This window comes from Sesamum indicum, linkage group LG4, assembly GCF_026168435.1.
Source record: "Sesamum indicum cultivar Baizhima isolate 11 linkage group LG4, ASM2616843v1, whole genome shotgun sequence".
NCBI classification, from domain to species: Eukaryota; Viridiplantae; Streptophyta; class Magnoliopsida; order Lamiales; family Pedaliaceae; genus Sesamum; species Sesamum indicum.
In genome coordinates, this window is record NC_142660.1 from 565,250 (window position 1) to 577,785 (window position 12,536).

Here is a 12,536-nt window from a genome sequence, read left to right on the forward strand (position 1 = left end):
GGGTCGGGTCCCATGCGACCCGCCTGTTACAATATACGCGGATCCTGACCGCGGAATAACGGTAATGCCCTTAATGAGGGGTATTTCGGTCCTTTTTGCAGATGTGATATTTGAGTACTCATCAATCATATTTAGTCTTGATCACATGAGAATGATGTAGTATTGATCATCGATGAATCAATTTTACGTATGTTGGTTAAAATTTGATAAGTTGTATCTCTAAGATTATCATTTTTAAGGGTACTTCTATTATTTGTTTTATACCGTAGCTCTAACTTTGCATACGCACATTCAATTGTTATATATAAAGTGTTCTATAAAAAATATATATATATATATATATAATTTATTGTACGTATGACGGCAATGCAAATGAAGATATTACATTTAAAATTGTACATATATATTAAAAAAAAAGGGTATGAATTATTAAATCAATTTTAGCAAGAATATTTCTTAAAACGCGTTCCAACAACCGAGAAATATATACAAAGTTAATGTTCCTAATTGCTGAAGATCCTTTGAGTGGAATTATTCTTCCATGAAGCCTGGAAATGGCACTGAAACCCTAGAAAAAGAATATTTATTTCCAAACTCTTTTAGACATCATAATCAAGATTCATCCACATATAGTGGGCACAATTTCGAGGTTCTATTGTTAGGGAGACATTCTAATTCGAATTAAATTTGATTGGAGCTGAATTAATATATGATATTAAGTGCAATACATTTGTCGTGTGATAATTGATGTATTATTTAAAAAAGTGATAAATTACATGATAAGTATATCACACTTACTCTATGATTGATGTTATTTGGCTAAATCTAATTTGAATACAAATTTTCCATTAATAATGAATGAATGATCCATCGACAACGTGGCATGCATTATTTAGCTTCCGGGTCTAGTTTTACTTGCATAATTTTATTCTTTCTGTCCAAAATGCACAAGAATCTACCTCAACATATATATATATATACATATATATATATAATGCCAACATATATATATATGTATATATATATGATGAGATTTCAAAATGAGGCATCTAATTCTGTTGTGTGAATTCCCCCTTACAGACAAATCAACAAAGAAATGGAACTTTTGAATCTTGTAATGGGGTAGGGAAAGAGACTGATATATATATATATATATATATATGTAGTGCATCATTCCAACCTTATTCATCTCACATCTTTATTTCTCCTCTCCTTTTTAATTTCCACTATATCTTTTATTATAATTCTTTTGAATGTTTTTTTAATTATATCAGTCTCGACCACATAATAAGATTGCAATATATATAAATAAATGTTAGAAAAACAAGAATGCATAGACCATATGTTAAACTTTCAACACTCAATCACTCTAATTTTTTTGTCCCAAAACTCTAAAGCAATGGCACTTACTTCAATAAGCACAACAAATTTATTGATCGAAGCGATATTCACAGGATTTTTTTGTCGTAATTTTGCTTTTTTATATAGACATATGCCTCATATGACCATTTGATTTTACCCTTTTATTATATTGTATAAAATTACGAGCTCTATCTGAATCCAAATAAAAAAGTATATAATTATTATTTTTCTAAAAAAAAACATTATGAAATTAATTACCTAGGTTGTATCCATCCATGCATCGATGGTCGGCTAATTATTATTAATTAGTAGTAAAAAATAAATAAAAAGAAGCGTGTGAAGAATCCATCACGATTCTTTTTCCATTTTGGGATATAAGCACTTTTTCTGTTTGTTTCATTCATCTGAGGCTGAGGGCTGTATAAAATATTTGTCCTTTGAGAAATCTAAGAGCCAAACTGTATATCTAAATCAATTGGCAATTCACAATACGTCTTTTCTTATTCATGAATCACCATTTCTTTGCCCAGTCTCATAAAACTTCATCATATTATATATATTCTTGGCATTAGTTAATTTATAATTAATTAATTAAGGATATTTTTGTCTTTTTCTTTTTTCCACATTTGATGTTTCCATACCATCCCATTACACGTAGGTATGTACCAACTGGGAACTGTACATTTTTAAAAGGAGTTTCGATCGATGTGATTTTGAATCTTTATTATAATATGAGCTTGAATATTTCATGTACAAGCATGATTAATTAATTTGTCTATGTTTATTGATTTAATTTTATTATAAAGACAGAATCGAGCCGTAGCGTTTTGAAACTAATTAATTAATCATTCTTTTAATTTCTTTTCATTTCATATTTGCCTTCTGATTATGTCATTTTTTCTTTTTTCTGTTTTCAACTTGTTGATGATCATCTCCATTTATAATATATTAATGAGAAATTATTATGAAAAAATAGCAAATTCTTGACTGGTTATCAAAATATATTATTACCCTTTTAATGAATTTTAAGTGCATCAGACATGAAATCCAAACATCCATTCTTGCAAAGTGGATTATGACAACTGAAGTAGTTTGTGAAATTTGTGTAGAAAGAAATATTTCAAAGGGCCATGACAGGGTTGTTTTCGAGGGCCCTTGAGTTGTTCTTGGATACCTTTGCCTGTCATCCCTAATTGATTAAGACATGTTATGTTAATCCAGCTTCTGTTTCTGATACAGCTGCTAAAACCTGTCTCTCTGTCTTTATGCGTAAACAACGAAGATTTCAAGTCTCTGATATCTCCAAATACGAACATCAACATGCCGCCTTGCCGTATTCTTGATAAATTATAACTAGTAGAATACAAGGTCTTGAAACCTTTTTGACCAGCCAAAGAGGCCGAAAGCACTTACATGATTCCTTTGTCGCCATCGGATGCTTTGGTTCGTACAAAGTGTTAGAGCTTTTAGGTCTTAGTTCTCTCATCCTACTGCAACATGATTGGTCGATGTATGTGTGCTCATGCAACGAACTTAAGTTATCTTATTACCAAGAATATTATCTATTGCTAAGTTTGCTCACATGTTGCAAAATGATAGGCATCGGACATTTCTATACAAAAGTTGTTATTAGTCTTAGGTAATTTTAACCTATCCGCGTGCAACGTATAAACTGTAGGGCTGTCTCTGTTTGTTCGTTTTCATTTCCGTTGGATGTTACAAAGAATCAGCTTGGATTCAGTTCTTGTCATTTCTTACCGGATTTTACAGATAATTATGAGGATGTCAAAAGATAGAAAAAGTTGAAGGGATTGTTTTAATTTATAGCAGCAGCTGATAGCTTTCAGTGTTTGGCAGCATAGTAATTATTACATCGAATGACAACGACGAGGGATTAAGGTTGAAGTATAAGCCTGATTAGAGATTTCTGACCACACAGGAAAGACAAGAACATGGCAAGTGAGAGTGAAAGAATGTAATAGACCTGGAGAAGTTAACTGTCTAAGGCATTGAAAAATGAATGCTTTTAGTGTTTGAAAAAAGAAATTAATTTCTTGCGAATAAACGTGACCCTTTAAAGCTTTTCGTTCTTTTTATCAGAATCTTTGCTTTGAGATCTCTAAGGCAGCAGCACAATTTCGCAACTGACGTTTCCGTTATCTCTCTTTGCTAAACCCACAAATCAGTTATTGATGTAAGAATACGTTTCGAGATTTCTGTAATGGAATTTTTTCTAGTATTGTTAGAAGCAACTGGTTGAAGGATGTTAGTATTTTAGAGGTGAAGAGCTTTTGATGTGTCTCTTTATGTTGAATATATGCTTTGTATTCCACGTGAAATAATTAGTTAGAGATGCCAAGAAACAATATTCTCAATTATCTGATATATTTTTTTCTTTTTAAACAAAAAGATTGAGAATATATAATACGAAAGAGGGACAGGGGAATCATGGGGGTTCACACAGGAGTTTTTTATATATTTATTGCTGGTTTGGACAAAGTTGTATTGTTTACTGGTACAACATTTGTTTTCTTGTACTTTCTTTGGTTTTGGTTTTGGTTTTGTCAACAAGAGCTCATTGTTCAATCCTATCCGGTTAAGGAATAATGTAAAGTTCTTGCATTGAAATGTTGACATATTCATACTTATATCTGAAGACTTGCAGCATATAGAAAGAAAAGAATTTCATGACAGATACTTTGAATTTCACCTTTCCACTGTTCATCCATCCGATCTTCTCCTCTCTGTCCTGATCGACACGTGTTCGTTACAATTTTTCAAGAAAACCAACCAATAACTAGCAAAGATTTGAACATCGGATTCATTCGTTAAGTTAAATAGAGCAGAACTTGTTTTCTGCTCAATTTTTTTGTCAGTTGTTCAACATATTGCAAAATGAAGGGAATGCATCAGAATTTTGGATTTGCCGGTGATTTCACTTCAGAGTTTTCTGACTATTTACCCCAAAGTTATGGTATTCAGCAGCAGTCTGCACCAATGGGATTCCATAGTCAACCAGTAGCCGCAGGAAATGCCTTGCAGCAGCCGAATTCTTGGCCTGGTCATTCATCCAGCAGTATTATCAGCAGGATTGGATCACCGGCTTCTGCATTTTATGCAACTGAACTCTATATGGGCTTGTCTCAGTGTGATTTCCAAGAAAATAGCTCCACCTGTTGCTCCCAACAATTCAAGAATTCATATCAAAGAATACCGTCTTTCCAGCAACCTGGAAGTGGCTTCTGTGGAGACTCACTGCCAAGAACTCAACCGGATTTCCAGACCAAGAACGGCCTCTCACCAGCTGTGAGAACCCAAACGCCAAATAGCCAATATATCAGGCCTGAAAAAAGTCCATTCAGCAATCTTTCCGAGAGTGAGCAGCTACTGTACCTGAAAAACAAGCTTTTAGGTGATCTTGATGATTCAAATTCGAGAAGCCCTTCCATTCCGTTTGACGCACATCCTGATGTTGAAGTAAGTATATCAAAAGTCCATCTCACTTTCTTCTTTATTTGTTCAATCCATTAATAACAATTTTCTGCATTCACACAGGTCTCACAGAATATATATGCAGCCGATTTTGGACAAACAAAGGCGTCTGGGAGACAACCTGTATGCCTGTCGACTACGCCAGGCAATAACTCTGCATCCCCTGCAGCAGTTCCATCAAGTAAGACCCGAATTAGGTGGACTCAGGATCTCCACGATCGGTTTGTTGAGTGTGTGAACCGACTCGGTGGGCCTGACAGTAAGTGATTTTCGGATACTTATCGTTCAACTATTCAGTTCAATAATGTTTAGATTAATTCTCCATTCATAACATAGAGTCAACACCAAAGGCAATACTCAAGTTGATGGACACTGAGGGACTTACCATCTTTCATGTCAAAAGCCATTTGCAGGTAAACAACAAATTCCCTTCATTTCTTCAGTTCTCACTGTTCATTATTTCAGAATTCTGAATTCAGCCTTCTCATTCTGTTATTTTGTTTTCTTTGTAGAAATATCGAAATGCAAAGTACATACCGGAATCTGTGGAAGGTATACTTTTGAGCACATAGAAATGCTCTCGCTCTCAAAACTTTTAGCCTTCTGTGGAGATGCATCTGATTTATTACCCTCCTTTTTCAGGAAAATCTGACAAGAAGAATAGTACAAACAATGCAGCACAGATTGACATCAAAACGTAAAATTGCTTGGATTCATGAATTTGATTCCATCCCACTTACCTTTATGTTTTTCATAACGTTTTCAAACATCATTTTGCAGCGGTCTACAACTCAAGGAGGCACTGCAACTTCAATTAGACGTTCAAATGCGTCTTCATGAGCAATTAGAGGTAGCTCAAATGGTTTTCTAGCACGCATATCTCAACTTGAAATGCTTGGAAGTTCCTGATTTGATCAACTAGTTAACTAGAAACTGAGAGTTTTAATCATTTTCTCTGCTCTAGATTCAAAAGAAATTACAAATAAGGATTGAGGAACAAGGGAAACAGCTACAAATGATGTTTGATCAGCAACAAAAGACAACACAAATTCTCGTGGAATCAAGAAATACAGACAACAAATGTACTCCCAATAACTTATCCACTACACTTGAAGATCCTGAGGTTCTCATCTTAGATGGTTCTGATGATGATATGGTCTTCCCCTCCAAGATAAGCTAGGCCATACCAGACAAGAACTCTCGATTTTCTCCAAACACTGTTACCACTTATGCCATCCATCAAGTTTTAAGGTAAAAAAGGCAGAGTCCTGCAACACAAATCAGCACGAGTCAAGAACCTTATGCAATCAAGAAAGGCTTCACCAAAGCAGCTTATTGTGTCTGAGGGAATCACACACGACGTAGTCATATAGTATACATGCTTGTACCCCCCATCATGTTTCTTGTGATCATACAGACAGTATACATGAGTGCATAATTTGACAGACAACAGTTTTTTTTTTTTGTGATTGGACTCGAGTATACATCTCGTGTACTTGGGTTGTCTTTTGCCATTGGTGTCTCCATTTCCGTGATTCATCAGTTGTTTTCAACAAGATTTGAATATTTCTCGAGTGTCAGTCTTGAACAAGAATTTTATGGTTGTTTAGTTTCATGCATGACATCTTGATTACCTTGTTCAGTATAGAGATTTGGACAGAGTAACTGGGGAATGCAGCAGTAAACACATGTTATTGAAAAAATTCTAATCCTTAAAAATGTGAATGAATGTCCTAACTCTCAAGGACAACAACCATATCTGCCACCGATGAGGTGCTAGTTTAATCGATAAAGTTCAGGCCCGATAACTTTAAGGTCATGGGTTCAAAGCCCGCAAACATGAGTTGTTGATTAAATATAGATATATAATGATTAGTATATGATTATTTTAGTTGTTGATTGTTATTAGACTCAAATATTTGATATTAGTGATTATAATAAACTTATTTAATGAATAATAAATCAGATTTCATTTAAAAAAAACAAAGACAAAAACAAAAAACACCAAGATTATTGTCTAGTAGTTAGATATGTAGCTGATTAACTGGACTGTGGCCCATTATGGTAGGCCCAGATTTTGTAACTTGGACTTGCTCTTCAGCCCAAACTTTGATGAATATTGTTGCTAGGGTTTAAACAAAGTAGATCCAGTCCAACGTATTATTGTTTGAATTTATTTAAATAATTATCAAATTTAAAAATTAATATTTTCGAATTCCATTTTGTTAATACTAAATCCAATTCAAACAAATTCTAGTCTAATCGAATATGAGTAGAACTCCTGCAGTTTAAAATTTTGTTTGATGTGCATTTTGTTATTTTTTTTAAATAATTGAATTGAGTCCAGTCCAATTTTAGAATTTATTAAATAAAATTTTAAATTTTAAATTTAATTTCTTAAGTTAATGAGCCAAATTTAAACAAATTTTTAATAGTGTATCTGAAATTTAATTAATTTTTCAGGGCCCAGTTGCCCCTCCCAATTGCCTGTCATTTTATGATTAATCGCTTAAATAAATTATTTTATTTCAATTCCTACTTTATAATTAACAGTTATCTATAAATTATAATAATTTATATAAAACAATATATATATATATATATATTATAAAACTCAAACTTATAAATTCATGATTTTAAATTTAATTTTAGACACTGAACTAAAACATCATGGTCCCAATGTAATTGTTCGTCGTACTAACGTATCTTTGGGGGTTTTCTTTGATTTTGGTCAGTGTAATTTTCATTTTAAAGCATCTACTGCCACTTTGCCTTTTTCTTTTCTTTTTGTGGGTTTTGTAAAACCCTCAGGCGAATGTAAGGAAGGCGCAGAAGCAAAGGGTACAGGTAAAACCCCAAAGAGAAAGAGGCGCAGTTGCAAAGAGACGAAGTCTGAAGCTCTCACAACGAAAGGCCTCCAAGAAATTCAAAACGAGGTTAGCAACTCAGTTCTCAGGGTTCACATAGACAAGATTCTGTTTACCTGTAATCTTTGCTTTAATCCAAGTATTGAGAAAAGGATATCCCATGAGCAGTTTGCAGAAACTTAGAACATCCCATGTTCTCAAATGGGTTTCTTTATTGTGCACTGAGAATTGCTGTAGCCCATCAAAATCCAGTCTTTATGTGAGCGGATCATATCAGCTTTTGCGACATCTTAGATTTTGTACAACAGGAAGTGATGTTGGTTTGAGGAACAATCTTGGTGAACTAGCAAAGAAATCACGTGTTGTAAGAAGTGAAGCTCAGGCTGCTTTATCCGAGTACTTCCATTCCACTAGGGGTTTTCAGATCACGGATGCTGAGAATATGAGTAAAAATGCCCCCGAGTTCTTTGATAGCTTGGTGAAGAGAGTGGATGTTCGTGATGCCAAAGTTGGGCGCTCCTTGGCTCGGTTCTTGAGGTACCATCCTGTCAATGAGTTTGAGCCGTTCTTTGAGAGCATAGGTTTGAAGCCTTCTGAATACTTGTCCTTTCTTCCACGAGATTTGATGTTTCTAAATGATGATCAATTGTTGTTGGAGAACTATAATGTTTTGTGTAATTATGGCATTGCGAGGAATAGGATAGGAAAGATATATAAAGAAGAAAGAGAAGTTTTCCAGTATGAATGTGGAGTTTTGCAATCAAAGCTTCGATCTTTTCAGCATTTGGGGTTAAAACAGTCTACTGTTGCCAAGATTATTGCTTCAAGTCCCCGTCTTTTGAGGGGAGATGTTGATCAGGAATTTGTTGAGGTTCTAGCAAAATTAAAGAAAGTAGGGATTGAATATGAGTGGCTTGAGGAGCATATGTCTGAAGAGGATTCTTACAATTGGAAAAATATGCTTGAGCTCATTTTCTTATTAAGTGAGATGGACTTGAGTGACGAGCAATTCGGAGAACTGTTTAGACAGCATCCTGATCTATTGCTTGAGTGCTCTGGACGTATTACCTCTTGCTTATTTGGGTTGTTGCTGAAATTTGGATCCACAATGGGTGATGTTAGAACTGCGATTCTTCAGTTTCCCCAAATATCCGTCTCGAAATTTACCAATAACTTATGTAATTGCTACAAATTCCTCATCGAAATTAACATGGATGTCCAAGAAATTGGTAGGATTGTTCGTCTGTACCCAACAGTGTTAGGTTCATGTGAACTCAAAAAAGTTGACAGCTTAATGAGCACATTGAACTGCGGAAAGAACAGGCTCTGTCAAATGGTCAAGGATGACCCCTGCATATTAAAGAAATGGGTTCTTGGAGTAAGAGTCGACCGGCTAGAAGAGCCAAAAAGGGTTCTCAGAGTAAGGATGATGAAAACAAAGTTTTTGTTAAGCCTGGGCTTTGTAGAGAAGTCAAAGGAAATGGAAAAGGCTATTAAAGTGGTTCGAGGCAAAGGAGTGGAACTTGAAGAGAGGTTCGAGTCTCTACTGAATTTTGGTTTTAGTCGGGAGCAAGTCATACAGATGGTCAAAGTATCACCCCAAATTCTCAATCAGTCCAAGGATGTTATTGAGACAAAGATTGGGTTTTTTATAAAAGAGTTAGGCTTGCCGGTCTCTGATTTGCTCACTCATCCAAAACTTGTTTCTTATAATATTAAGAGGGTGAAACTTAGACTTTCAATGTACAAATGGCTTAAAGATAAAGGAATAGTTCATCCTAAGTTGGCCTTAAGCACTCTCTTGGCAAGCTCCGAAAAAAGATTTGTGGGGACTTATGTAAATGCTCATCCTGGAGGGCCTGAATATTGGAAGAGACTGAAGAAAGAAATATATTCTGACTGAAAAACAGTTTCTTTTTGCTGGCCTCGACATTCTTGTTAACAGATTGATATTGAAAGGCATACTTCACCTAAGCTTCATTTTAGAAGTCTCCTGCGCAAGATGTGCTTTGTGTGAGCTCCTTTTTTCATATAAGTTCATCCACCATAACCTGGATAAGGCAAACTAAACATAAGAACAGGTAACTGCATTTTGATTACTGGTATATATTTTGCAAGTCTGGTATTGGTAAGACTGTACTGTGTTGATGTGGGCTATAGCAAAATAGTTAGAGTCTGTCCATTTCTGCAATTTATTTGCTCACACATTGGTTTCTACTCTTGTTGTCCACTTGTTCCGTTACTGTTGGACAATGGGACTGAACGTTTCCTACTGGCCATTTCCGTCTCTTAGAAGTTGTTATTCACTTATAACTTATAACTGCATGTCTAATTCGTTACTACACTCTTCAACTGTTTATCTCATATTCCCTCCATACCAATAAGAATTGGCCCCATCGACTTGGGAAGATACTTTAAAGTTTAGCGTCATTATTACCCTAAAAAATAGTGGTCGAAAGTTAGTGGTGTCACATTACTACTTAATTGAACCGTGTGAACTTTTGGAGAAAGAACTTCCATTTTAGTAAATGGAACTGAATCTTGCTATGTAGTTCAGGAAAAAAACCACGTGATCAAGCCACAAGAAGTGCTGCCTGTATTATCAAATGTGTGTGACATATTTGATGAAAAGTTTATCATGTTTTAATTATTCATTGAGCACGTAACTGGGAAGCATCACATAGGTTTCTCCGGTGCCACCTAAAGCTTATAAGTACATTTAGTTTGCTAAAAACAACAGGCAAAACCTCAGTCCTAATTAATACATATGTTCTATTTGATTGCAAAAAGTCATCTCCAACAACCATGCATCCTGGATTGTTCTTGTAAGCAAAATTCAACTGGTTTGCATTTCTAACAACTATATGCAAACAGTTTGTGTTATGACATTCTCTTTTGTTAACATCTTGTTGCAGGGAGACGCGACCAAACGTAAGGTTGCAGAGCAGATGAAGCTCGTATTTTGTCGAGCAGAAGAGCTCATAGGGTTAGGAAAACATATCAGTAGAATGAATTATGCGAAATTCTTGGATGGACCCGAGGAAACATCGATAATTCTTATCTTGATTTCCATATGACAGTTTTGTAAACTAGTTAGGCAGATAATAGTGATCTGAATAGCAAAGGCAGCCATCCACATCATCCAAGCAGAAATGCACATTGTGGATACAAATCTTACTTGGTGATTGCTAAACTTAACAGATGCATTTATTTCATCTCTTGCTGATGTCTGCAAGTTATGTGGTTCCAAGTAATGAGTTATGAACTTTTGTGGTGGTAGTAGTTTGTTATTGCATTAAAATCTCTGCGATGATGAATGGTGTGTTTTATTATAGGGAAAATAGAAGGCTCTGCCTTAATGTTTGTCATAATTATAAATATATTTTCATTCTAAAATTACAAATATATTAACAAATATCTTCTTGTGACAGCTCACTGTAGGAAAATATTTATTAGGGTATTTATAATTTTTCAAATAACGAGAGGTATTTATAATTAAGGAAACTTCATGGAAGCCCCTTGTAATTTATTTTTTATTATATATAAAAAACATTTGTCTTTGTTCAATCCGGATGTTTCAAGATACTATTCTCATTTTATATTTTATTCGATACACACACCATGCGTATAGAATTTATATTGCATGCATATCTTTTTAATATGCATAATTCGTAATATAGAATTAAGGGATAATTATATTTATATTTTTTTAATCTATGGTTTATTTATACAAATAATTTTTGCATTTCGAAAAATTCATACACCTTTGGAAATATCGATATTATTACACAAATTATTAGTCTTTTTATTGTTATGAGTAATTTTTATAATTATTCAAAAGATAATAATGATTTGTCTAAATAGATCATAAGATAGGTGTGTAATTGTAATTATTCCTAAAATTAAATGAAAGATTTAAGGAAAAAACATAATTTGCAGTAAAGAATCCAAATAGCTATTTTCAAGAATCAAGATTAGGAGAAGATAAATTGGGCCGGACTATCTGTTCTAGGCAGTACAGAATATCAGCCCACGAGCCCAAATTAGAAGGAACCACGACAAAAAGGGCCGTCAGCCCAACCAACGCTGCGGCAAGCGCCTCTGACAGTCATGAGTACTCATGGCACCCAGCTGGTCGGCGTGTAGTCCCCAGGCCAGCCCAACAAAGATCTGAGGTCATTTTTGTCATTCCACACACGACAAATTTTGATCCTCCCCTCTTTTGCCCTTTGGGTTTCTGTAATATATATATATATATATATATATATATTCAAGCACCAAGCAAAGAATATTAGTGTCAGGTGCGACCCTCCCTCCCTCACTCATTGTGACCCCTCATTACTCATTTCATAAATCACGGACATTTTTATTGCAATTCACAAAATCTACTATAAATTAATTACATAATTCCATACATTATATATTTTAGGATAAATTACAACGATCTTTTTTTAGATTTAGCATAATTATAAATATACTTTGTTGTTTGAAAAACTATCAATACCTTCTTAATTTTACAACCGTCTAACAATTAGTTTAATTTGTTCATTTTTTATAGCAAACTGACCAAAATGCCCTTATGGATTAAAAATTATAATTTTATTTATTTTTTTATGGACTGAGTGGATGACTTTTTATAATTTTTAAAAAAATTTCATCCATCCCGTTCGATTTTTTTTATAAATTTTTAATTTTCTTCAAAAATAAAAAAATACAATAAGGACAAAGTTGATAATTTCATACCTCCATACAAAGATTATATAATTTCATCAAATATTATGAGGTATTTGTAATTTTTTAAACAATAAGGAGTGT

General features: G+C 34.1%; 2 protein-coding genes across 3 annotated transcripts; both read left to right on the plus strand.

The window, feature by feature from the left end:
- Positions 1 to 3,844: 3,844 nt before the first annotated feature.
- On the plus strand, positions 3,845 to 6,476 carry LOC105159693 (myb-like HTH transcriptional regulator family protein). Of its 2 annotated transcripts, none has more exons than XM_020693185.2 (7): positions 3,845 to 4,839; positions 4,918 to 5,035; positions 5,191 to 5,267; positions 5,367 to 5,406; positions 5,497 to 5,551; positions 5,635 to 5,704; positions 5,819 to 6,476. In XM_020693185.2, the coding sequence occupies exons 1-7, from the start codon at positions 4,258 to 4,260 to the stop codon at positions 6,032 to 6,034; spliced, it is 1,158 nt and encodes a 385-aa protein (XP_020548844.1). In that variant the 5' UTR covers positions 3,845 to 4,257; the 3' UTR covers positions 6,035 to 6,476. The 2 variants fall into 2 exon arrangements, with proteins under 2 accessions (XP_020548844.1, XP_011075159.1); XM_011076857.3 differs by having other exon boundaries at positions 3,846 to 4,839; positions 4,918 to 5,113.
- Positions 6,477 to 7,586: 1,110 nt separating this feature from the next.
- Positions 7,587 to 11,000, plus strand: LOC105159694 (transcription termination factor MTEF18, mitochondrial). Its single transcript, XM_088879364.1, has 2 exons — positions 7,587 to 9,802; positions 10,637 to 11,000. The coding sequence occupies exon 1, from the start codon at positions 7,882 to 7,884 to the stop codon at positions 9,622 to 9,624; it is 1,743 nt and encodes a 580-aa protein (XP_088735490.1). The 5' UTR covers positions 7,587 to 7,881; the 3' UTR covers positions 9,625 to 9,802; positions 10,637 to 11,000.
- The last annotated feature ends 1,536 nt before the right edge of the window (positions 11,001 to 12,536 follow it).

Excerpts from the sequence above, each read along its gene's own strand:
- LOC105159693 (XM_011076857.3), top strand. The coding sequence starts at position 4,258 with ATGAAGGGAATGCATCAGAATTTTGGATTTGCCGGTGATTTCACTTCA. Across the intron at positions 5,268-5,366 it reads ATGTCAAAAGCCATTTGCAG|AAATATCGAAATGCAAAGTA; the intron begins GTAAACAACAAA and ends TTTTCTTTGTAG. Across the intron at positions 5,407-5,496 it reads CATACCGGAATCTGTGGAAG|GAAAATCTGACAAGAAGAAT; the intron begins GTATACTTTTGA and ends CTCCTTTTTCAG.
- LOC105159694 (XM_088879364.1), top strand. The coding sequence starts at position 7,882 with ATGAGCAGTTTGCAGAAACTTAGAACATCCCATGTTCTCAAATGGGTT.